Genomic DNA, 27,236 nt, shown 5'->3' with positions numbered 1-27,236 from the left:
TAAACTTATATTAAGACGTTCATTGTTCCAATAATATGATTCCCTAGTTCTGCAAACAGGTTTGATATAGTTTTGTTCTACCGGTGTTGTAATTATTTCACGTAACAATATACTGACATGACTCAGCTCACTGTTGTCATCATAGGAACATGTGGTGTTGATACTGAATGATTTGCATGGATTGGAATGGAATGACTTGGAGAAGGCATACGCTTGTTTTATAAAATACATTGTAGTCATTGTGGATTGTGTTCTCCAAAAACCTAAGGCTGTGGTTGTTCCATGTTAATGATAAATAGTATGTAAGTATTCTTATAGCACATTCTGAGGACGTCATGAGTCGTTCTATATGTTGTTAAACATCTCCCTCTAGTGGCTCAATTGAGACACAACGTCTTCATCAAGTGTAGTAAAGTTGAAATGTACAATACTGCATGATATCAGATAACGTCCAGGTCTAAATAAATGCTGTATTGTGTAAGTAGTTGATGGTAAAATGTAAGAATATACAATTATGGTTAACACTTTATAATAACATTCAGTAATAAACCATTTGTAAGGAATTTAGTCTGCTCACCTTTTAATATTATGCCCACATTTACTAAATGTTATTCAGCTAGGTATTGTGACATTTATAAATAACTGCTACAGTATATACATTAATTATTCAACACAACAGAGCAATAATAATAATGTTTGTAATAATCTATTTGGAAGGAATTTACAGTTTGTTCACCATTTATTAATCATCAATCCCAAACTTGTTAAATGTTAGTCAGGTAGGTTTTCTCAAATATATAAATTACTACTATATGCATTAATGATTAAGCACAACAGTGCTGGAAACCAGATAGACACTTCAACTTCAACATACTGGTAATGAACAGTACCACTACTCTCACTACATCACTGCTGCCAGGTCAGGGGTCACACCCAGAGCAGCTCTCTCAGATGCTGTGGAGTCAGAATGACTATAGACATTGGTAACACTTTATAATTACACGTTGTAATAAAGAATGTATAATGTTTATTTTGACTACACATCATTATTGTCTCATTACTCCCACATTAGTTTTAATAAGCTAGTTATTCACATTGATAAACAACTTTTTATAGTATGTAATAATGATTTATATGATCTCTCATCAGATGTTTAATAAATTAATGTATAAACCATTTACTAATCATTAGTAAAGTAATTTTTCAGTCCCTAATCTAAAGTGAGGACTATACACACTTTCTAAATACTTATACATGTTTTGAACAGGGACCAGTGTAATTTATCACAAGAAGATGGACATGCTATTGATAGACATTCCAGCAGTACCTGATGCTCTTTAAGTTCTCAAAATGACCTGGAACATATCAATGGACACAACACAGAGGATGTTAAAGGAAATATATTGAACATTTTATTCCAAAACACTCAAACTGTTGAAGTAGTGTGCTGAAGGAAGTATTGTGTTTTGTCTGAAAATGATAACATTCTTGTTTGTTGGCAGTGAATACCAAAACCAAAGTGTGGATTGCAGTAACTCATTAGAAAACAAATCACATTTTATTTGTCACAAACATATGTTTAGCAGATGTTATTGGGGTTGTAGCGAAATGCTTGTGCATCTAATTCTGACAGTGCAGCAATATCTAACAAGTAATATCTAACAATTTCACAACAAATACCTAATACGCACAAATCTATGTAAAAGACTGGAATTAAGAATATATGAATATATGGGCGAGCAATGTCAGAGCGGCACAGACTAAGAGCAGTTCAGAGACTGCTTACAGGGTAAGGGAACCAATATGTAAATACATATCATAACTGAACATTACGTTTCAAGGGTTACTACCTTTAATGCACTACAAAATCAAATCAAACCACATTTTATTGGTCACATACACATGTTTAGCAATGTTGTTGCGGGTAGAGTGGAGTACTTTTCTTCCTAGCAGTCCAGTAGTATCTAACAATTCACAACAATACACACAAATCTAAAAGTAAAAGAAGGAAATTAAGAAATATATAAATATTTGGACAAGTAATGTCTGAGAGGTATTGACCAAAAAATACACTAGAATACAGTATATACATATGAGATGAGTAAAGCAGTATGTAAACGTTATTAAAGTGACTAGACTGTCAGATTGGATGGGGGGCGTCGCTGCACAGCTATTTGCAGGTCTCTCCACAGACGTTCGGTCAGGTTCTAGTCCGGGCTCTTGCTGGGCCATTCAAGCACATTCAGGGACTTGTCCCGAAGCCACTTCTGCATTGTCTTGGCTGTGTGCTTAGGGTCATTGATCTGTTGGAAGGTGAACCTTTGACCCCGTCTGAGGTCCTGAGTGCTCTGGAACAGGTTTTCATCAAGTATTTCTCTTTACTTTGCTCTGTTCATCTTTCCCTTTATCCTGACTAGACTCTCAGTCGCTTCCACTGAAAAATATCCCGAAAGCATGTTGCCAACAGTATGCTTCACCGTATGGATGGTGTCAGGATTCCTCCCAACGCCATGCTTGGCATTCAGGCCAAAGAGTTCATTTTTTGTTTCCTTTAGGTGCCATTTAGGTGCCAAAAGAGTCCTTTATGTGCCATTTGGCAAACTCCAAGGCCGTTATGTGCCTTTTACAGTGGTATGGCTTCAGTCTGGCCACTCTACAATAAAGGCCTGATTGTCGGAGTGCTGCAGAGATGTTTGTCCTTCTGGTAGGGTCATCCATCTCCACAGAGGAACTCTGGAGCTCTCTCAGAGTGACCATCAGGTACTTGGTCACCTCCATGACCAAGGCCCTTCTACCCGATTGCTCAGTTTGTACGGGCGGCCAGCTTTTGTGGTTCCAAACTTCTTCCATTTAAGAATGGAGGCCACTGTGTTCTTGGGGGCCTTCAATGCTGAAGAAAAGTTTTGGTACCCTTCCACAGATCTGTGCCTCGACTCTTTCCTGTCTCGGAGCTCTACGGACAATTCCTTCGACCTCATGGCTTGGATTCTGCTCTGACATGCACTGTCAACTGCGGGACCTTATATAGACAGGTGTGTGCCTTTCCAAAAGTAATTTTATTTAACTAAGTAAGTCAGTTAATTAAGAACAAATATTTTTTTTCTTTTTTACAATGACAGCCTACACCGGCCAAAGCCAGAGGACGCTGGGCCAATTGTGTGCCGTCCTATTGGACTTCCAATAACAACCAGTTGTATTACAGCTGGATTTGAACCAGGGTGTCTGTGGTGACACGTCTAGCACTGAGATGCGGTGCCTTAGACCACTCTTTCACTCGGGAACCAAAATCATGTCCAATCAATTGAATCTACCACAGGTGGACTCCAATCAAGTTGTAGAAACATCTCCAGGATGATCAATGGAAACGGGATGCTATTTAGCTCAATAATTTCGTGTTGTATAGCAAAGGGTCTGAATACTTATGTAGATAAGGTATTTCTGTTTTTATTTTTAATACATTTGCAAACATTTCTAAAAAACTATTTTGGGGGTTTTGTGCGCAGATTGATGAGACACAAAAATATTTAAAACATTTTAGAATAAGTGTCACAGTGTTCTTCGTTTGTAGAAAGAGAGTCGGTATAGGCAGCCAAGCCTATATAAAAATACAATAAACCCATGTCACACCCTGGCCTGAACAAATAATAAAGAAAACACAAAATACTAAGACCAAGGCATGACAATAAGGCTATAATGTAACAACATGTGTAAAAAGCCAGGGGTTCTGAATACTTTACGAATGCACTGTATGTATGAAAATACCCTCAAATAAAATCTGACATTCTATAAGGTCGCCCCCATATTAAATACAATCTCATATCCAAAGTGCTGGAGTAAAGCACTTTTGATATGGACACTGCAGAGTGAAATAGAGGACAGGGATTACTTCAGTATTTGCAGTAGCCAGAGGAAGGCAGTTATCTGTGACAGAGGGATAACTTAATTGATTCTATACTGAACAAAAATATAAATGCAATATTTTACTGATTTACAGTCATATATGGAAATCAGTCAATTGAAATAAATGTGTCAGGCCCTAATCAATGGATTTCACATGATTGGGAATACAGATATGCATCTGTTGGTCCCCGATATACTGTATATAAAACAGTATGGGGACACCCCTTCAAATTAGTTGAACTGGTTATTACAGCCACACCCGTTGCTGTAATTGCCTTGCAATCTCCATAGACAAACATTGGCAGTAGAATGGTCATACTGAAGAGCTAAGTGACTATCAATGTGGCACCTTCATAGGATGCCACCTTTCCAACAAGTCAGTTCATCAAGTTTTTGCTCTGCTAGAGCTGAAACGTCTAGGAGCAACAATGACTAAGCCGCTAAGTGGTAGGCCACACAACCTCACCGAACGGGAAGGCCGAGTGCTCCAGCACGTAGCGAGTAAAAATCCTCTTTCCTCGGTTGCACATCTCACTACCAAGTTCCAAACTGCCTCTGTAAGCAACGTCAGTACAAGAACTGTTCATCGGGAACTTCATGAAATTGGTTTCCTTGGCCGAGCAGCCGAAAACAAGCCTAAGATCACCATGCACAATGCTGTGTTGGCTCGAGTGGTGTAAAGCACTTCGTCATTGGACGCTGGAGCAGTGGAAACATCCTTCTCTGGAGTGATGAGTCACGCTTCACTCTCTGGCAGGCCGATGGACGAATTTGTGTTTGGCGGATTCCATGAGGACTCTACCTGCCCCATGCATAGTGCCAACTGTAAAGTTTGGTGGAGGAGGAAAAATGGTCTGGGGATGTTTTTCATGATTTGAACTAGGCCCCTTATTGCCTGTGAAGGGAAATCTTAACACTACAGCATACAATGACATTCTAGACTTTGTGGCAACAGTTTGGGGAATGTTCTTTCCTGTTTCAGCATGAAAAAGCCACCGTGCACAAAGTGAGGTCCATAAAGAATTTTTTTTTTGAGATCTGTGTGGAAGAACCTGACCGGACCTCACAGAGCCCTGACCTCGACCCCATCGAGCACATTTGGGATGAATTGGAACGCCGACTGAAAACCAGGCCTAATCAGGATCCAGGATCTCGTACTGTATCTCTGTGATTTCAAATTGTCATCGATAAAATGGAATTGGTTTGTTGCCCGTAGCTTATGCCTGCCCATACCATAACCCCACCGCCACCATGGGGCACTTATTAACAAAATGTGGACAAAGTCAAGAGGTCTGAATACTTTCCAAATACACTGTATATCATAAGATAGTGTTGTCATTACAATTATTCTGAAAACCACAATATCCTTAATTAACTAAAACAACATTATCAGTAATGATTTACAGAAATGTTTTACTTTCTATGTCTGTGATACGCGTTATTTTTTATCAACCTTGGTTGAATGCACTGACTCTACGTTATTTTGAAAACCACAATAAGGACAAGAGCGCCCGCTAAATGACCAAAATGTACAAATGAAAACTTGCAAAGAACACTGGGTAATATGTTGCTGCATGGGCAATTCCAGTAATATACTGTAAAGTAGACTACATTAACATTTGTATTACCATAAAATTAATTGCCAGAAAATTGATCACAGTCACTGTACTGTAAAATAAATTACAGTAACTTACTGGCCAATTGCTTCCTGTAAGTTACTGTACATTTTACAGGAAATGTTATAGAGTGGTTCCAGTTGCACCTACTGGGACAGCAACAGTCGGCGGTTGGTCTTGTGGCACCTTGTACAGGGACATGCTGAGGGCTGTGGGACCAGGAGGAGCCTTGGTTTCCAGTGGATCTTTATTTCCAACAATGCTTAATTACAAGCGCCTAACCAACAATACAGTTTAAAAAATATGAATAAGAAATAACAAAAAGTAACAAGAAGAATAAGTATAAGAATAAGTAAAAGTATCAATAAAAGTAACAAGTATTTATAACTTGCAGTAAAATAACAATAGCGAGACAGGGTTGTACCGGATAGTCGAGGTAATACAGTATGTACATGTAGGTAGAGTAATTAAAGTGACTATGCATAGATGATAACAACAGAGAGTAGCAGCGGTGTAAAAGGGGGAGGGGCAATGCAAATAGTCTGGGTAGCCATTTGATTAGATGTTCATGAGTCTTATGGCTTCAGGTTAGTAGCTGTTTAGAAGCCTCTTGGACCAAGACTTGGCGCTCCAGTACCGCTTGCCGTGCGGTAGCAGAGGAAACAGTCTATTACTAGGGTGGCTGGAGTCTGACATTTTTTAGGGCCTTCCTCTGACACCTCCTGGTATAGAGGTCCTGCATGGCAGGAACCTTGGCCCCAGTGATGTACTGGGCCGTTCGCACTACCCTCTGTAGTGCCTTGAGGTCAGAGGCCGAGCAGTTGCCATACCTGGCAGTAATGCAACCAGTCAGGATGCTCGCTATGGTGCAGCTGTAGAACCTTTTGGAGGATCTGAGGACCCATGCCAAATATTTTCAGTCACCTGAGTGGGAAAATAGGTTTTGTCATGCCCTCTTCATGACTGTCTTGGCGTGCTTGGACCATGTTAGTTCGTTGGTGACGTGGACACCAAGGAACTTGAAGTTTTCAATAGCTCTCCCCCTAAAACGGTAGTTGAGGGATTGTTGCAGTCACTCATTAGAGCAGTTCATAGACTGTTTACAGGGTAAGGGAAACATACATACATCATTTAAATGAACATGACATTTAAAAGGTTACTACCTTTAATACGCTACAAGTGAAGTTGTCCAAATACTTATGACTTCTTTAAAATGGGGGGGGCCTTGATTCATAAGTTGCATTCATTTTTTAACACTGTTCAAATCAAATGTATTTATATAGCCCTTCTTACATCAGCTGATATCTCAAAGTGCTGTACAGAAACCCAGCCTAAAACCCCAAAAAGCAAGCAATGCAGGTGTAGAAGCACGGTGACTAGGAGAAAGGAAGAAAGGCCAAAACCTAGGAAGAAACCTAGAGAGGAACCAGGCTATGAGGGGTGGACAGTCCTCTTCTGGTTGTGCCCGGGTGGAGATTATAACAGAACATGGCCAAGATGTTCAAATGTTCATAAATGACCAGCATGGTCAAATAATAATAATCACAGTAGTTGTCGAGGATGCAACAGGTCAGCACCTCAAGAGTAAATGTCAGTTGGCTTTTCATAGCCGATCATTAAGAGTATCTCTACCTCTCTCCTGCTGTCTCTAGAGAGTTGAAAACAGCAGGTCTGGGACAGGTAGCACGTCCGTGATAGTCTGTAGACCCTGCGTCATACGTCTTGTGTCTGAACCGTTGAATTACGACTCCACTTTGTCTCTCTACTGACGTTTTGCCTGTTTGATTGCCGAAGTTGTCCAAATACCTATGAATTCTTCAAATGGGGGGACTAGATACATAAGGCGTCTTCATTTCTAAACTGTAAAACAGATACAGTGCATTCAGAAGTTATTCACACCCCTTGAATTTTTTCCAAATTTTCTTACGTTACAACCCTATTCTATTTTCTCCTTAACAAAAAAAGTGGAATTCAAGGAACATTTGATGAGAGCGTTTTCTACTGTAATGATGTGCTCCGAGATTCGGCAATTAAGTTTATGGAGTGAGTGTTTTAATAAACATGACATGATACAAAAACAATGATGACAATGCAGAAACAATGACCCCTGGGGGAAGGAACCAAAGGGAGTGACATATACGTATAGGGAAGGTAATCGGGAAAGTGATGGATTCCAGGTGAGTCTGATGGTGCGCACCATAACGAGCAGCCTGGTGACCTAGAGGCCGGAGAGGGAGCACACGTGACATCTACATTCGGGTCTCCATGGAGCTGAGTAAATCTGTTTTTAGTTCTCTCTCTAAACATTTTTGGAATCACTTACAAAAACCCTGATGATAAATTAGTTCACTGAGGTGTACATGTTTTTTTATTTATTGGTTTAATAACTTGTTAGTAATTGGCTGTGATGTTAATGATGTTCTACTGTAATGTCTGTCACACACTGACCTTAGTTATCTTTGTTTTCTTTATTATTTTGGTTTGGTCAGGGTGTGATGAGGGTGGTTTGTTTAGTTTTTGTCTAGGGTTTTTCTAAGTCTAAGATGTTTATATGTTTATGGTTGCCAAGATTGGTTCTCAATCACAGACAGCTGTTTATTGTTGTCTCTGATTGGGGACCATATATAGGTAGCCATATTCCTTGGATATTTTGTGGGTTCTTATTCTATGCTTAGTTGCCTGTATGCACTAGCCATATTAGCTTCACGGTTCGTTTTGTATTAGTTTTTTTCAGTGTTCGTTCCATTAAAATAACTATGTACACTTACAACACTGAGCCTTATCCTCTATTCGACGACTGTGACAATGTCCTTGTCATTGTATCTTCTTATATATTTTTTTATTTTACTTATAGTCTCAATTGGGATCCTTGATTAAATTTAAGGTAATAAAATATGTTTTAAAAGTTGAATTACTCATATTTAGGCTATGTTGAAGCGTTATGTTCTATGTGCGACCAATAGCCTCTCAGATTGGAGAGGAGGCACAGCGCATTAAGCTTCCCTAAACAACTGAACGTGCCAGGAGCATATGTGGTCACGTTATTATTGGAAGACTTGGAAGGTTGATTATCTGCAACAGACAGCGCATATCAGTATGAGAAGTACAAATCTAGCCTTTCTAGATCTTATAAACTGTTGATTGTAGACACACAACTGATCCAATTGGAATGAAACAAACACATCACATGGCTTTTATTTTTAAACGGAAAACTGTAGTCCTTAAAGGAACTGCAAAAACACAAGCAAGCAATGAGAACATTTGACTAGGATGGAAGAAATGATATAGTAAAACCTACAAAAGAACAAATGTAAACCAGGTAAAACGCACACTGTCCAATAAAAAAACCACACACCATTCCTAAAATAAAGACATGTTTGGGACACCCCTCCACCTACCCCAGTAAATTACAAACAGTCCCTTACGTTAAAAGAACATTTCATGAAAAAAATACAACTCTTTTGGAATAATTCACTATTAGCCATTTAATCAAGTCAGCCCTCCTCAACAGCTTCAACAGAATCCCCCAAAACCTGGGCACAAGGACCACCTATTATACAAGTCTTACTGCTGTATTGTAACAGTAACCACACCTTGCACAAAATCTGTGATTGTTCCATGTCGTCAATGACTTCTTCTTCTACTTCTATGACTGTGTTGGCAGCTCATAAATTAACTGACAATGTGCATAGCACCACCTACTGTGTCTGAACAGACATAAAGCTAAGATAGGTAGGATAAGTTCCACCAGCAGTTATGGAATGTCTGCTGACCTGGATGGAATTATGTAATTCTTACTTAGCACTTAGCAAGTCCCACCCAGCTGACTATTTAAAAATGGTGAAAGCCCTCAATGTTACTGCCCATTCTATAACAGGATTTGGGCCAAGAGGGCCCTCTAGAGTTTCAGAAAACAGAGGGGGCAGCTATTCTGAAGTTGCCCCTACCTGCATTTCCAGCTGTGTCTTCAGATGTAGAAGAGATACAGTAGTATGAGATCAGCTGGAAACCAATGGTTCTATATGGTGCCAAATAAGGGTTCCTTGTAACCATTGCGGATCCCTTATTGGTGCTATATGGAACCATTTATGAAGGCTCTACCCTTTATTGAATCCTGTTCTCAACCAGCCGGCAGAGCATGTTTAGCCAATGGATTTGGAAGTGGATATGAAACAAACCTTAAACCTGATTGGTCAACTCCCCCAGCCCTCCAGCATTAATTAACATCATTTGTATTGATTTTGGTTGCTGCAGTTCAGTATTGTGAGACTCTAACTTTGCACATTCAAAGGGCTGTAAGAAAACGCTAAAGCAGTCACCAGACACAGACACAAGGCAGGAATTCAATTGTTGAGGGATTAATATAATACACCATTCCTGTTAATAGAGACCTTGAATAGTCGGAATATGGCTGTGATAAATAGTCAAAATGTAAAGACGCTGAAAAACAAGAATTGTCAAAGAATGTGCTTAACCACTTGGTTGATATGTCAGTAAAAAGTACGGTGGACTAAGAATAGGTACATTTCGTTTATATTAAAAATACTTATTTTGGTTAAAGATATAATTGAATTGTTGACAATCCACTATATTAGGCAACATACATTGGTTTAACCATATTTCATGAGCCATCAGTATTAATCATTAATGCCTATTCTAGTTATTTAATGCCTATTCTAGTTATGTAACGATTAATATATAGTGAACAAACTGTAAATGGCTTACAAATGTTTGTTTTTTTACTTAACATTATAGTGTTACCCTTAATTGCATATTCTTGCATTTAACCCTCAATTACTTACACAATAAACCAGTGTGATAGACTTGGATGTTATCTGATATCATGGAGTATTGTGCATTTCAACTTTACTACACATGATGAAGACGTTGTCACACAATTGAGCCACTAGAGGGAGGTGTTTAACAACATATAGAATGACTGGTGACTTCTCAGAATGTACTATTAGAATACTTACAAACTATTTATCATTGAATAACATGGAACAACAACAGACTTATGCCTTCTCCAAGTCCTTCAAATCCAATCCATCCAAATCATTCTGTATCAGTACCACATGTATATTTTGATGAGAACACTGAGATAAGTAATGTCAGTGTATCGTTAAATGAAAGAAGCAATTACAACAATTGTATAACTTGACCAGATCAAACCTTTGTGAAACTAGGGAATAACATTCTAGGAACTTCAGAGTTAAAATATGTTTAGCTGTCACTTTGAACCATGGATAAAATAATGCATAAATTATTAAGGAATTAAATATTAATTTTACTAGGCAAGTCAGTTAAGAACAAATTCTTATTTTCAATGATGGCCTAGGGACAGTGGGTTAACTGCCTGTTCAGGGGCAGAACGACAGATTTGTACCTTGTCAGCTTAGGGATTGCGATGTTGCAACCTTTCGTTTACTAGTCCAACGCTCTAAACACAAGGCTACCCTACCTCCCCACTATTGCAACAAGTGGTAGAAAAAGGATGAAAAGTGATAAATTGGCACTTAAAAAAGACAAAAATAAGAAAATGAATAGATTTGGAATCCAACAAATTAAATAGTTGACAACAACAATAGAAAGCGTATTTGCTGCTTTTCTCTCAGACTTATTTGTCTGTGCAGTTTTAACACCAGACACACTGACAGCCTCTTTTGAAAATACCTTTCTGTAAATTCCTAACAAATGGTTTATTTCTAATATAATGAACATTTCAAAGTGTTACCAAAGTGTTAATTGCATATTCTTAAGTTTGACCATCAACTACTTACACAATACACCATTGAGATATACTTGGATGTTATCTGATATCATGCATATTGTACATTCACATTTTACTGCACTTGTTGAAGGCATTGTGTCCCAATTGAGCCACTAGAGGAGATGTTAAACCTACATAATGACTCATGACGTTCTCAAAATGTACTTTTAGAATAGTTACATACAGTTTATCATTAAATAACATGGAACAACAACAGACTTTGGTATTTGTAATATACAATCCACAATGTCTAAATAGTTTTTTATAACACAATCTTAATCCTTCTGTTGCCTTCTCATTTACATTTACATTTAAGTCATTTCCAACGCTCAGCGACTTACAAATTATGCATACACCTGAATGACAACCAGTGGAACAGCCACTTGCATCTAAATCTTGTTGGGGGAGAAGGGGGGTATTATCAGTGTATTGTTATATAAAGGTATTCCACAATTGTTTCAAAGGTGTCTCCGGAAGGTGGTGATTAAACCTGCTGTCCTGGGGATTTTTTTTTTTCCACCATTTGTAGTTTTGACTGGGCTTTTTTTCCTCAGTGGTAGGGAGGCGAGCAGGCCAGGTGGATTACAAGTGCCCTGGCCTGATCAGAGCCTGGAGGTACTGAGGTGCCAGTTCCCCTCACAGTGGCAGCACCATGGTCTTTAGCGGATGCGAGCTAAAACTTCGCATCCATACAAATTATTCTGAATCAACACCACATATATCTATGATGATAAGATAAGTCATATCAGTGTATTGTTATATGAAAGAAGCAATTGGCAAATTGTATTACAAAGCTATATTAAACCTGTTAATCAAACTGGGAATTTTTTTTGTTTGTATTTTGTACGCTTTTTTTTTTCACAGTCATTTATTTAACCAGGTGGCAAGTTCTCATTTACAATTGCGACCTGGCCAAGATAAAGCAAAGAGTTCGAAAGATACAACGACACAGAGATACACATGGAGTAAAACAAAATACAGTTAATCATACAGTATAAACAAGTCTAATACAATGTGAGCAAATGAGGTGAGAAGGGAGGTAAAGGCAAAAAAGGCCATGGTGGCAAAGTAAATACAATATAGCAAGTAAAACACTGGAATGGTAGTTTTGCAATGGAAGAGATGCAAAGTAGAAATAAAAATAATTGCAGCAAAATCAAATAGATTTTTGTAGTTGTTGGGCTAAATTATAGGTGGGCTATGTACAGGTGCAGTAATCTGTGAGCTGCTCTGACAGTTGGTCTAGTGAGGGAGATAAGTGTTTCCAGTTTCAGAGATTTTTGCAGTTCGTTCCAGTCATTGGCGGCAGAGAACTGGAAGGAGAGGCGGCCAAAGAAAGAATTGGTTTTGGGGGTGACTAGACAGATATACCTGCTGGAGCGTGTGCTACAGGCGGGAGATGCTATGGTGACCAGCGAGCTGAGATAAGGGGGGACTTTACCTAGCTGGGTCTTGTAGATGACATGGAGCCAGTGGGTTTGGCGATGAGTATGAAGCGAGGGCCAGCCAACGAGAGCGTACAGGTCGCAATGGTGGGTAGTATATGGGGCTTTGGTGACAAAACGGATTGCACTGTGATAGACTGCATCCAATTTGTTGAGTAGGGTATTGGAGGCTATTTTGTAAATGACATCGCCAAAGTCGAGGATTGGTAGGATGGTCAGTTTTACAAGGGTATGTTTGGCAGCATGGGTGAAGGATACTTTGTTGCGAAATAGGAAGCCAATTCTAGATTTAACTTTGGATTGGAGATGTTTGATATGGGTCTGGAAGGAGAGTTTACAGTCTAACCAGACACCTAAGTATTTGTAGTTGTCCACGTATTCTAAGTCAGAGTCGTCCAGAGTAGTGATGTTGGACAGGCGGGTAGGTGCAGGTAGCGATCGGTTGAAGAGCATGCATGTAGTTTTACTTGTATTTAAGAGCAATTGGAGGCCACGGAAGGAGAGTTGTATGGCATTGAAGCTTGCCTGGAGGGTTGTTAACACAGTGTCCAAAGAAGGGCCAGAAGTATACAGAATGGTGTCGTCTGCGTAGAGGTGGATCAGAGACTCACCAGCAGCAAGAGCGACCTCATTGATGTATACAGAGAAGAGAGTCGGTCCAAGAATTGAACCCTGTGGCACCCCATAGAGACTGCCAGAGGTCCGGACAGCAGACCCTCCGATTTGACACACTGAACTCTATCAGAGAAGTAGTTGGTGAACCAGGCGAGGCAATCATTTGAGAAACCAAGGCTGTCGAGTCTGCCGATGAGGATGTGGTGATTGTCAGAGTCGAAAGCCTTGGCCAGATCAATGAATACGGCTGCACAGTAATGTTTCTTATCCATGGCGGTTAAGATATCGTTTAGGACCTTGAGCGTGGCTGAGGTATACCCATGACCAGCTCTGAAACCAGATTGCATAGCAGAGAAGGTATGGTGAGATTCAAAATGGTCGGTAATCTGTTTGTTGACTTGGCTTTCGAAGACCTTAGAAAGGCATGGTAGGATAGATATAGGTCTGTAGCAGTTTGGGTCAAGAGTGTCCCCCCTTTGAAGAGGGGGATGACCGCAGCTGCTTTCCAATCTTTGGGAATCTCAGACGACATGAAAGAGAGGTTGAACAGGCTAGTAATAGGGGTGGCAACAATTTCGGCAGATAATTTTAGAAAGAAAGGGTCCAGATTGTCTAGCCCGGCTGATTTGTAGGGGTCCAGATTTTGCAGCTCTTTCAGAACATCAGCTGAACGGATTTGGGAGAAGGAGAAATGGGGAAGGATTGGGCGAGTTGCTGTTGGGGGTGCAGTGCTGTTGACCGGGGTAGGAGTAGCCAGGTGGAAAGCATGGCCAGCCGTAGAAAAATGCTTCTTGAAATTCTCAATTATGGTGGATTTATCAGTGGTGACAGTGTTTCCTATCTTCAGTGCAGTGGGCAGCTGGGAGGAGGTGTTATTATTCTCCATGGACTTTACAGTGTCCCAGAACGTTTTTGAGTTAGTGTTGCAGGAAGCAAATTTCTGCTTGAAAAAGCTAGCCTTGGCTTTTCTAACTGCCTGTGTATAATGGTTTCTAGCTTCCCTGAACAGCTGCATATCACGGGGGCTGTTCGATGCTAACGCAGAACGCCATAGGATGTTTTTGTGTTGGTTAAGGGCAGTCAGGTCTGGGGAGAACCACGGGCTATATCTGTTCCTGATTCTACATTTCTTGAATAGGGCATGTTTATTTAAGATGGTTAGGGAAGGCATTTAAAAAGAATATCCAGGCATCCTCTACTGACGGGATGAGATCAATATCCTTCCAGGATACCCCGGCCAGGTCGATTAGAAAGGCCTGCTCGCTGAAGTGTTTCAGGGAGCGTTTTACAGTGATGAGTGGAGGTTGTTTGACCGCTGACCCATTACGGATGCAGGCAATGAGGCAGTGATCGCTGAGATCTTGGTTGAAGACAGCAGAGGTGTATTTAGAGGGCAAGTTGGTTAGGATGATATCTATGAGGGTGCCCGTGTTTAAGGCTTTGGGGAGGTACCTGGTAGGTTCATTGATAATTTGTGTGAGATTGAGGGCATCAAGTTTAGATAGTTTCAGGCTTTTATTTTGAAAAATGAGCGAAAAAGATTACATTGCGTAAGTGGATAGGTGGGGGCTCTCAGAGTGAGTTTTGCATAACAGAGTAAAGCGGACATTGTTTCTCCCGGTCCTTTTGGAAAAACCTACACTCCCGGTTGATATTTTATCGAATATATATTTTAAAAACAACCTGATGATTGATTATAAAAAATGGTTGTCATGTTTCTGTGGACATTATGGATATTATTTGGAATTTTCGTCTGCATTGTTGTGACCGCTCTTTCCTGTGAATTTCTGAACATAACGCGACAAACAAACGGAGGTATTTTGGATATGAAAAATAATCTTTATGGAACAAAAGGAACATTTGTTTTGTAACTTGGAGTCTCGTGAGTGAAAGCATCTGAAAATCATCAAAGGTAAACAATTCATTTGACTGCTTTTCTGATTTTCGTGACCAAGCTACCTGATACTAAGTGTACTTAATGCTTTGTTATGCGATCGATAAACTTACACAAACGCTTGTATTGCTTTTGCTGTAAAGCGACAGGTGGATTAACAAAAGGCTAAGCTGTGTTTTGCAATATTGCACTTGTGATTTCATGAATATTAATATTTTTTAGTAATATTATTTCACTGTAGCGCTATGCTATTCAGCGTTGCTGATGACAATTATCCCGCTACTGGGATGGGGTGTGTCAACAAGTTAAACATAGCCAGCAAGTCACCACCCATCAGTCAATTAGACATCATTCTGACACCAAACTGATACAAACGGATACCACACCCACTTTTTCAAACTCGTTTAGAAGCAAAATATCAAATATTCCAGAGCAGGCCCAAAATTCACAGCGCCTTTTATTTAAACCATAATAAAAACATAAAACACGTAGTAACATTCTAGTTGCGGGTCCAGTTCAGACATTATGTGTAGGCATGGCTGAGGGTTGCCTAATCACACATATGAAGTTTTGGAAAGATATTACTTTTTAACCCTTCGAAACAGACACTGTGACCACAATTTAAGGCACTTCTGGTTGGCACAGGAAGCTAAAAGTAAACACATATCCTGATTGGGTTATGCTCTTACGGAATCCTGAGTTTAAGGTCTTTACGTTCAGAATTGACCTATCTACACAGGGTTGAATCCAGTGTCTCACAAACTGCAGGTTTGGTATCTCAAAACATCTTTAGGATGAATGTATTCCTACTTGGAGAGATATCATTGTAAACTGTGAGATGAAAAAACCCTGTTTTCACTGTTAATGGTTAATGCCACACAGTCAAGTTTAGGCTTGCACTGGTTGAAATGTCCTTCTAACCCTAACGGTTCCGCCGCTGTCCCCCAAAAGCACCTGAAATTTAGGGCCAGGCTTCGTTATGGGCCTACTTTTTATCACGGTCGCTGCGCTCAGACCAAGCGAGGCATCTCGTTGAACTCGGCACTGCCTAGAGTTTATGGCAATGCCATTGCAGGCTCTGTGTGTCTTTAAGCCCCGCACTGTGTCACTCCATCCTTGCTATGTGTGTGTGTGTGTGAGTTTTTTCTTTGACAGCTGTTGGAAGAAATGAGTGATTTACAGTTCATGAGGGTTTTCTAATCACACACATGACGTTTTGGAAAGAGCTGACCTTTTTAACCCTTCGAAACAGCCCCTGTGACTCCAATTTAAGACACTTCCGGTTGACACAGGAAGCTGAAAGTGAACACATGTCCTCCTTTTTTAATTTTTTTTTTAACCTTTATTTAACTAGGCAAGTCAGTTAAGAAAAAAAAAAAGTCTTATTTTCAATGACAGCCTAGGAACAGAGTGTTAACTGCCTGTTCAGGGGCAGAACATCAGATTTGTAATTTGTCAGCTAGGGGGTTTGAACTTGCAACCTTCCGGTTACTAGTCCAATGCTCTAACCACTAGGCTACCCTGCTTCCCCTTTGGTTAGGCTCTTACAGAATTATGAGTTTTAAGTCTTTACGAACTGACTTATTTACAGAGGGTTGATTGAATGATTGAGTGTTATTTCAGAAAATCAAAGAAAATCACAGAAATCATGTAGAGTTCTGAAACCCATCTTAACGGATTCGTCTGAACATGCCGCAACTGGATCTGTAACTTTTTGGGAAAAAAACAACAACATTTCTTTGAGCATCACCAATTGTACATTTAGCTGTTTCTCTCAAATTACGATAGATAAATGTCTGGTTCTTCTTTTCCTGACACCGTAGGTTCATGTACTTTGATGTGATGCGATCAAATTAGCACTCTATTTTCGTTTTTGACCTTCAATCCCAGAAAAATGGCCTTAATTCAAAAAACGTTGAGGCCTCGACACCATCTTGTTCGGTTCTAACTGCACATTATGCCAAACCTATGCTCACCAAGTTTCGTCTCCGAAGTCTTTTCCGCTTAGGAAAAATGGCCATGTCGTGATTGGTGATGTTTTGCACGTTTGCAATATGATTCCATTCGCCATCTGGTGGTATTTACCGGGACAGCGGAAAAATGACCAAAATTTGAAAATGTTATAAAACGGAAACTAAAAGTAGTCCGAGAGACTTCGTTCAATGACTTCCCGGAAGATCTGGCCGCTGCGTACGGCCCAGCGCTGTCGGCGAATTTTAGAAACATTAGCGGAAGTTGAGTAAGGGACCGTGCATTTGCAATATGGAGTTTCTCATCAATCAAACAGCAAATTACAAAATGTTCCCTTCATGTATGGAATGGTACCATTCATTTTGACTGCATGTGCTTTAGGCAAAAGGCAAAATTCAGTAACTACATCATTTACTTTACTGCAAAATATGACATCAAGGTATTTTTCTGTCAAGACAGTGTATTGTGGTCTGTGTGTAGCTGGTGTTGAGGAGTCAGGCGCAGAACAGCAGATATAGAGTAAATCTAATAGACAAATACAATACAATATAGCCCACATAAACGGACCGATTTACATAAAAACAATCACTCACAAGCAAACATGGGGGAACAAAAGGGTTAGATAATGAACAAGTAATTGGGGGATTGAAACCAGGTGTGTAAGACAAAGACAAAACAAATGGAAAATGAAAAGTGGATCGGCGATGGCTAGAAGGCCAGTGACGTCGAACGCCGAACATCACCCAAACAAGGAGAGGGACCGACTTCGGCGGAAGTCGTGACAGTAGAGGCGTGACAGTAGCGGCTCCAGCTGCGTGCCGACACCGACCTCAGGGACGACCCGGAGGACGAGGCGAAGGTCGATCCGGATGGAGACGGTGGAACACCCACAGCAATGAAGGGTCCAAGACGTCCTCCACCGGCATTCAGCATCTCTCCTCCGGACCGTACCCCTCCCACTCCACGAGGTACTGAAGGCCCCTCACCCGATGCCTCGTGTCCAGGATGGCTCGAACAGCATACGCCGGGGCCCCCTCGATGTCCAGAGGCCTGAGGGGAGACACATGGAACGAGGGGAGACACATGGAACGAGGGATTAATACGATAATCTGGGGGAAACTGTAACCTATAGCATACCCCGTTCAGTCTCCTCGGGACATTTAATGGCCCCACAAACCACGGACTCAGCTGCCGGCAGGGCAGGCGGAGGGGCAGGTTTCGGGTCGAGAGACAGACCCAATCCCCTGGTGCGAACACCAGGGCCTCACTGTGGTGGCGGTTGGCGCTCACCTTCTGCCTTCTCACGGCCCATTGCAGGTGCACATGGGCGGCGTCCAAGGTCTCCTCCGAGTGCTTAAACCATTCGTCCACTACGGGAGCTTCAATCTGGCTCTGATGCCAAGGTGCCAAAAAAGGTGCCAAAAACAAAAAGTGAGTTTTGGGCCATCTCTGCGCAGGGGATGAACGCCACCCACTCCGCCGTCCAGTCCTGGCAATATGACCACAGAAACCTACCCACATCCTGTTTTACTCTCTCCACCTGCCCGTTGGTCTCTGGGTGAAAACCTGAGGTGAGGCTGATCGAGACCTCTCAGACGTTCCATGAATGATCTCCAGACCCTGGACGTGAACTGGGGACCCCCCAAATACGACGAGTTGAGTTTTTTCCAAAAAGTTATATTTTGGTTTCATCTGACCATATGACATTCTTCCAATCTTCTTCTGGATCATCCAAATGCTCTCTAGCAAACTTCAGACGGGCCTGGACATGTACTGGCTTAAGCAGGGGGACACGTCTGGCATTGCAGAATTTGAGTCCCTGGCGGCGTAGTGTGTTACTGATGGTAGGCTTTGTTAATTTGGTCCCAGCTCTCTGCAGGTCATTCACTCGGTCCCCCTGTGTGGTTCTGGGATTTTTGCTCACCGTTCTTGTGATCATTTTGACCCCACGGGGTGAGATCTTGCGTGGAGCCCCAGATCGAGGGATTATCAGTGGTCTTGTATGTCTTCCATTTCCTAATAATTTGTTGTACGGCTTTGAGTCATTGTAGTAGTTTGTTCCATTTAACAGTGCCAGTATATATAAATGTAGTTATACTCTTATATTTCATATAGTGAATATTAGACTTTCTGACTCAGGTTTTATGATGGTGGACATCTCTCTTACAAATGGAAAATAGTTATATCGGTACATGGGGGCTGAGTCTGTGATAATTATGTGGACCAGACAAAGTAATACTACTTTTTTTTCCACAGATGGCCAGCCTAGCTCCTTAAAAAATGCTTGACTTCCAGAGGAGTATGAGGCGGGAAGGAGTTTAAGTACAATTCTTACAAGCTCTTTGGCTGGTGTTTTGGCTTATTCTTTCGATGTTTGGGGCTGCTGGTGAACCATCATGTACAGGCATAACCAAAGTGGCACTAGACTAGTGCACTTGCCAGAGACTTTTGGGTGACACTAGCAAGGTTTTTCATACAATTGGCGACAGACATTTAAAAAATGGTGAAAGCCCTTAATGGTGCTGCCCAAGCCAAAAAAAGCTTTGGGCCAAGAGGGCCCTCTATCCACTCAATGATCAGTTCAAACAGCTGAGCTCCAGAAAACAGAGGGGGCAGCTGTTCTGAAGTTGGCACTACCTGCATTTTCAGATGTAGAAGAGATACAGTAGTATGTGATCAGCTGAAGTGTGTATCTGCACACTAAAAACAGATGGTTCTGTATGGTGCCAATTGAGACTTCTTTATCTTGTAACCATCGCAGATCCCTTTTTGGTGAAATATTGAACACTTTGTTAAGGTTCTACCCTTTACTGAACGCTGTTCTCAGCTGGATGGTAGGGCCTGTTTTGACAATGGATTTATTATTGGATATGAAACAAACCTTCACGTGAACCTGATTGGTCAACTCCCCTAACCCTCCTGCATCAATTAACATGAACCTTCAGATGGCTATAAGAAAATTCAAAATCTGTCCCCAAAGATTATTATTTATTTATTTTTTACCTTTATTGAACTAGGCAAGTCAGTTAAGAACAAATTCTTATTTTCAATGACGGCCTAGGAACAGTGGGTTAACTGCTTGTTCAGTGGCAGAAGATGTTGGATAAAAGTCAGGAATTCAATTGGTGAGGGATGAATATAGCACCATTCATGTAAGTAGACACCGTGAACCGTAGGAATATGGTAACATAGTGGAAACATGGTGGAAGGACCTGGTTTCATTGAAATGTAAGAAAACCAACACCACCCGAAAATTGATTAATTTCATTCACACATATGCAATTAACATAATTCATACACATTTGACATCACAACTTCCACTAGGCCTCAGCCTCAGTCCTCATTCAATTTGAACAGTGCTTAACTACATACAGAGTAAAATCCAATGTAAGCAGACCTAAAGTAATGTTTGTAATATTGTTGAGATTAGTAAAAATGCTATGCAAATTGCTATTCTATAATGGCATAGCTGGTATGACCCTCTTGAATTCTCAACTGTCTGGTAGAGTTGGGTTATTTACAAAATAAACATCAAGTTGAAAAATAATGAACAACTATTGGAAATTCAACATGTGTTTCAAGAAGGGACATGATCATAAGGTTCTAGTTGAAACCAACAAGCCTGCTATCATAAGATACAAAACTAATGGCAAGTGTAAGAAGCCAAATCGGATGATAGTCTCGGTAATGTGTTTTCGGACCTTCCCTTGGTCGTATTCTCGCGAGGCAGAAATCTCAGAGACCAATTGGTCAACTCTGATTTACCACCCCAAGATATTCCTGAACAACGTCTATTTGCGCCCCTACTGGATGGAAATTACAAGTGTAATGGCTGAGCTCAATGCAATGGCACTTATAAATGTAGATCCTTCAAACACCCACAAACAGGGAAATCAATCCCAATCAAATGTGTTATTACGTGCTCCACTAAGGCAGTTATTTATCTTGTAACTTGTCCTTGTGGTAAAAATGATGTGGGTAAAACAAAGGGTGAATTAAAAGTACGTATCTCAGAGCATCGTAGCACCATTAGGTGTAAAAACTTGACCTATCCAGTTGCGGCCCACTTTTTGGAGGCAGGCCACTTCGATTTCGTCTCTGCGTTACATTGGCATTGAACATGTCACCCTCCCTAGGAGAGGGGGTGACCTTGATCATTTATTGTTAAAACGAGAGGCTGCCTGGATCTTTAACTTAAAGACCCTTGCTCCCTTCGGTCTCAATGTAGACTTTGATCTGAAGCCATTCATGTGATTGTGACTTTGCCATTGTAATTGTTTGTAAGCTTGTGTAGTCTAAAATGAATCTATGATCGTATGCTATCCATTTGTTGTTTGTATGCTGCTCTTTCTATGCCGTTTTATTATTTGAGAAATTAGGCCACTCTTGGCCATGATTACAAACACATGTGTGTCTTGACGCTATATAAACGAGTCATCCTGCAGTGTTTCTGATTGTACCCTGATGAAGACGGCTTGGCTGTCGAAAAGTTGGTCAATTCATTTTTGCATCTGAGTGTGCGGCTCTCCTTTATTTTTAAGCGTTAGAAGCCAGCCCTGCCAATGAAATGCAAAATGTGAAACTGAAGTTCTTTAGACATAGAATATTCAAGACAACAAAATGAGACTTGGAAGGATGGCCTTGCGAAACTACAGGACACGTCACGGCATATGTCATTTGGCCAGTGCATAAGAAAATAACAGTCAGGCAGTTGATAAGACGGTACATCTTAATGGTGTATGTTCTAATGGCATTTCATAGGAACATTCCATAGACTTGTACAAATGTCCATCTGAACTGAATTATGAAACAATTATTCAAGTTGAGGGAGACAGTTACATCATTGGGACACATAATGTTTGCCAGAGATCACTCTGCAGTATTCTGACCCAATCATATTTTTGTCTAATTAGTTGTCTCAGATTCAAGAGGGACCTGTGAGCCCTAACATGCAAGGCTCTGTAATAATGACACGTCACTCTACCAATTAAAGGTGTCAAACAAGAACACACACACACACACACACACACACACACACACACACACACACACACACACACACACACACACACACACACACACACACAAACACCAGACACAACACAAACACACAAAGTCACACACACACACACACACACACACACACACACACACACACACACACACACACACACACACACACACACACACACACACACACACACAAGTCAGCCAGACACACAAACACACACACACACACACACACACACACACACACACACACACACACACACACACACACACACACACACACACATGCAAACATTCATCTTGTACACTGTCATTTCACCTCTCCAGTTCTCATGATTCTCAAAGAGCATATTGCATCAGCAAAACTCATTCTGACTATATTGTCTCTACTGTAAGTGAACAACTCTTTAATGATGTTAGTTTTACTTTTTAAAGTTTCTGACACCAGAGGATCCTGTTATCACCTGTATGCAAGGCTCAGGAACAATGAGGTCCAAAACTCTAAGGAATTCTACCAATTAAAGGTGTTGGAGAGACACACATGCTTTACTCCAGGGCCTAATAAAGCCCCAATACAGCATAAACATTCAAAGTCAACCTAAGTAAAGTGAGTGTAACAGTGTTCCTTCTTTACCTCTCCTCACCCTTACCTGGGCTCGAACCAGGAACCCTCTGCACACATAACCCTCGAAGCATCGTTACCTATCGCTCCACAAAAGCCGCGACCATTGAAGATTAAACAACAACTACTTCAAGGTCTCAGAGAGTGACGTCACCAAATCAAATGCTATTAGCGTGCATCCCGCTAACTAGCGAGCCATTTCACTTCATTTCGGTTACATGAGCACAACTTCCACTAGGCCTCACCCTCAATACAACTCTTACCCAAAACACGTCTCATCAGGAGACCATGAGTCTGACTCACCTCTGCTACACATTTAGCATTTTAGTCAATTAGCACACGGGGGTGGGGGGTGGGGGTTGTGGCATTGATGAAGATACTCATGAAGAGGGTTTTCAGGTTTTCAGACTAAACCTCCCCCTAAACTCACTCAAGTCTCAATCCTAGTGTAGTGTAGTGTAGTGTCTTTGACAAATAACAAGACATTTTCACAAGTACAGAACTGAAATTACATTTGTTTTTCCTGGCCTCTCTGAGTTGGCACATCCTGATTTCATGGAGCATGATCCAGGATCAACACATATATAATATGATCCAGGGTCAATATAGACATATCTAACATGCCAAAAGACTCTCGTGTGACCCCTGACCTGGCAGCGGTGATGTAGGGAGAGCAGTGGTAGTGAGAGCAGTGGTAGTGAGAGTAGTGGTAGTCAGAGTAGGAGTAGTGGTAGTGAGAGTGGTAGTGAGGGCAGTGGTAGTGAGAGTTGTTGTAGTGAGAGTAGTGGTAGTGAGATTAGTGGTAGTCAGAGTAGGAGTAGTGGTAGTCAGACTAGTGGTAGTGAGAGCAGTGGTAGTGAGAGTTGTTGTAGTGAGAGTAGTGGTAGTGAGATTAGTGGTAGTCAGAGTAGGAGTAGTGGTAGTCAGAGTAGTGGTAGTGAGAGTAGTGGTAGTCAGAGTAGGAGTAGTGGTAGTGAGAGTAGTGGTAGTGAGAGCAGTGGTAGTGAGAGTTGTTGTAGTGAGAGTAGTGGTAGTGAGATTAGTGGTAGTCAGAGTAGGAGTAGTGGTAGTCAGAGTAGTGGTAGTGAGAGTAGTGGTAGTGAGAGAAGTGGTAGTGAGAGTTGTTGTAGTGAGAGTAGTGGTAGTGAGATTAGTGGTAGTCAGAGTAGGAGTAGTGGTAGTCAGAGTAGTGGTAGTGAGAGTAGTGGTAGTGAGAGTAGGAGTAGTGGTAGAGAGAGTAGTGGCAGTGAGAGCAGTGGTAGTGAGAGTAGGAGTAGTGGTAGTCAGAGTAGTGGTAGTGAGAGTAGTGGTAGTGAGAGTCGTGGTAGTGAGAGTAGGAGTAGTGGTAGTGAGAGTAGTGGTAGTGAGAGTTGGAGTAATGGTAGGGAGAGTAGTGGTAGTGAGAGTAGTGATAGTGAGAGTAGGAGTTGTAGTAGTGAGAGCAGTGGTAGTGAGAGTAGTGGTAGTGAGAGTAGTGGTAGTGAGAGTAGTGGTAGTGAGAGTAGGAGTAGTGGTAGTGAGAGTAGTGGCAGTGAGAGCAGTGGTAGTGAGAGTTCTTGTTGTGAGAGTAGTGTAAGTGAGATTAGTGGTAGTCAGAGTAGGAGTAGTGGTAGTCAGAGTAGTGGTAGTGAGAGTAGTGGTAGTGAGAGTCGTGGTAGTGAGAGTAGGAGTAGTGGTAGTGAGAGTAGTGGTAGTGAGAGTTGGAGTAGTGGTAGTGAGAGTAGTTGTAGTGATAGTGAGAGTAGGAGTTGTAGTAGTGAGAGCAGTGGTAGTGAGAGTAGTGGTAGTGAGAGTAGTGGTAGTGATTGATGAGGATCTCCATATCGCAAATGTACAGTCCCTTACGAGACGTCCGCAAATGTTTTTAAAATACATTGACGTCCTGGAGCCGGGCCCCAGGGCCAGATCTTCAGGGAAGTCATCGAAATAAGTCTCTCAGACATTTGTTTTTTGTTTTATTATTACAATGTATTTATTTTCCCGCTGTTCGGTAAAATTCCACCAGATGGCGGAGGGCTGCTTATTGCAAATGGACAAAACATCACCAACGTGACATGGCCATTTCTGCCAGATGGAGATTTTAACAGAACATGGCTAAGATGTTCAAATGTTCACAGATGACCAGCAGGGTCAAATAATAATAATCACAGTGGTTGTCGATGGTGCAACATGTCAGCACCTCAGGAGCAAATGTCAGTTGGCTTTTCATAGCTGATCATGCAGAGTATCTCTATCGCTCCTGCTGTCTCTAGATAGTTGAAAACAGCAGGTCTGGGACAGGTAGCACGCCCGGTGAACTGGTCAGGGTTCCATAGCCGCAGGCAGAACAGTTGAAATTGGAGCAGCAGCATGGCCAGGTGGACAGGGGACAGCAAGGAGTTATCAGGCCAGGTCGTCCTGAGGCATGGTCCTAGGGCTCAGGTCCTTGAAAGAAAGAAAGAAAGAAAGAAAGAAAGAAAGAAAGAAAAAGAGAGAGAGAATTAGAGAGAGCATACTTGAATTCACACAGGACACCAGATTCACACAGGACACCAGATAAGACCCCACCCCCCCGACACATAAACTACTGCAGCATAAATACTGGAGGCTGAGTTAGGAGGGGTTTGGAGTGTGTGGCCCCGTCCGATGATACCCCTGGCCAGGGCCAAACAGGCAGGATTTAACACCACTTTTTAACCCCATTTAACCCCACCCCACTTTTCCAAAGCCCCCACACCACTAGAGGGATATCTTCAGCCACCAACCTACCATCCTGAGACAAGGCCGAGTATCGCCCACAAATATCTCAGCGACGGCACAACTCAAGGGGGGGGGGCGCCTACCCAGACAGGGAGATCACGTCAGTGACTCAACCCACGCAAGCGACGCACCCCTCCTAGGGACGGCATGGAAGAGCACCAGTAAGCCGGGCCCTGTCATAGGGTTAGAGGCAGAGAATCCCAGTGGAGAGAGGGGAACCGTCCAGGCAGAGACAGCAAGGGCAGTTCGTTGCTCCAGTGCCTTTCCATTCACCTTCACACTCCTGGGCCAGACTACACTCAATCATAGGACCTACTGAAGAGATGAGTCTTCAATAAAGACATAAAGGTTGAGACCGAGTCTGCATCTCTCACATGGATAGGGAGACCATTCCATAAAAATGGAGCTCTATAGGACAACGCCCTGCCTCCAGCTGTTTGCTTAAAAATTCTAGGGACAGTAAGGAGGCCTGCATCTAGAAACCATAGCGTATGTGTAGGTATGTATGGCAGGACCATATCGGAACGATAGGTAGGAGAAAGCCCATGTAATGCTTTGTAGTTTAGCAGTAAAACCTTGATATCAGCCCTTACCTTAACAGGAAACCAGTGTAGAGAGGCTAGCACTGGAGTAATATGATCACTTTTTTGGTTCTCGTCAAGATTCTAGCAGCCGTAGGCAGAACACAGACCAAGACTCACAACACACAACTACTCACTTTACGCAATGACCAAAACTATGCATATTAGTGAAAGTTAACATTATGTGACGAAATGACATCACCAAGAGGTAAAATATGTAGTGAAAAATAGTGGTCCTAAAATGGAGCCTTGAAGAACACCGAAATGTACAGTTGATGTGACTGTGGACAAACCATCCACAGAGACAAACTGATATCTTTCCGACAGATAAGATCTAAACCAGGCCAGAACTTATCCCTGTAGACCAATTTGGGTTCCCAATCTCTCCAAAGAATGTGATGACAGATTGTATCAAAAGCAACACAAAAGTCTAGGAGCTCGAGGATGGATGCAGAGCCTCGGCCTGATGTCATTAAGAGGTAATTTACCACCACCAATTTACCACCACAAGTGCAGGCTCAGTGCTATGATGGGGTCAAAAACCAGACTGAAGTGTTTTGAATGCATTGTTTGTCTTCAGGAAGACAGTGAGTTGCTGTTCAACAGCTTTTCTTACATTTCTGAGAGGAATGGGAGATTCGATATTGGCTGATAGTTTTTGTATTTTCTGGGTCAAGGTTTGGCTGTTTCAAGAGAGGCTTCATTACTGCCACTTTCAGTGAGTTTGGTACACATCCGGTGGATAGAGAGACATTTATTTTGTTCAACATAGGAGGGCCAAGCACAGGAAGCAGATCTTTCCATAGTTTAGTTGGAATAGTGTCCAGAATGCAGCTTGAAGGTTTAGATGCCATGAATATTTTCATCAATGTGTCAAGAGATATAATACTAAAAAACTTGATTGTCTCCTTGATCCTAGGTCCTGGCAGAGTTGCGCAGACTCAGGACATCTGAGCATTGGAGGAATACGCATTGTTAAAGAGGAGTCTGTAATTTGCTTTCACATGATCATGATCTTTTCCTCAAAGAAGTTCATGAATTTATCGCTCCTGAAGTGAAAGCCATCCTATCTT

At 41.6% G+C, this 27,236-nt stretch overlaps 2 protein-coding genes across 2 annotated transcripts in view; both read right to left on the bottom strand.

Annotated features, from left to right (window-relative positions):
* Positions 1 to 27,236, bottom strand: part of LOC127931184 (trace amine-associated receptor 13c-like) — a 190,008-nt gene that overhangs the window by 3,155 nt on the left and 159,617 nt on the right. The window lies entirely within an intron of this gene.
* LOC127931034 (trace amine-associated receptor 13c-like) overlaps positions 17,375 to 27,236 on the bottom strand; it is a 10,930-nt gene continuing 1,068 nt past the window's right edge. The window contains exons 2-5 of the mRNA XM_052521814.1: positions 25,592 to 25,661; positions 18,389 to 18,603; positions 18,198 to 18,261; positions 17,375 to 17,443 (exon numbers count right to left, since the gene is read on the bottom strand). Of these exons, the coding sequence (XP_052377774.1) occupies positions 17,375 to 17,443; positions 18,198 to 18,261; positions 18,389 to 18,603; positions 25,592 to 25,661 (418 nt within the window). The remainder of the gene's footprint in view (positions 17,444 to 18,197; positions 18,262 to 18,388; positions 18,604 to 25,591; positions 25,662 to 27,236) is intronic.

The sequence above is a fragment of the Oncorhynchus keta genome, chromosome 7 (assembly GCF_023373465.1).
Source record: "Oncorhynchus keta strain PuntledgeMale-10-30-2019 chromosome 7, Oket_V2, whole genome shotgun sequence".
Taxonomy (NCBI): Eukaryota; Metazoa; Chordata; class Actinopteri; order Salmoniformes; family Salmonidae; genus Oncorhynchus; species Oncorhynchus keta.
This window is presented reverse-complemented; position numbering and strand designations above follow the sequence as displayed.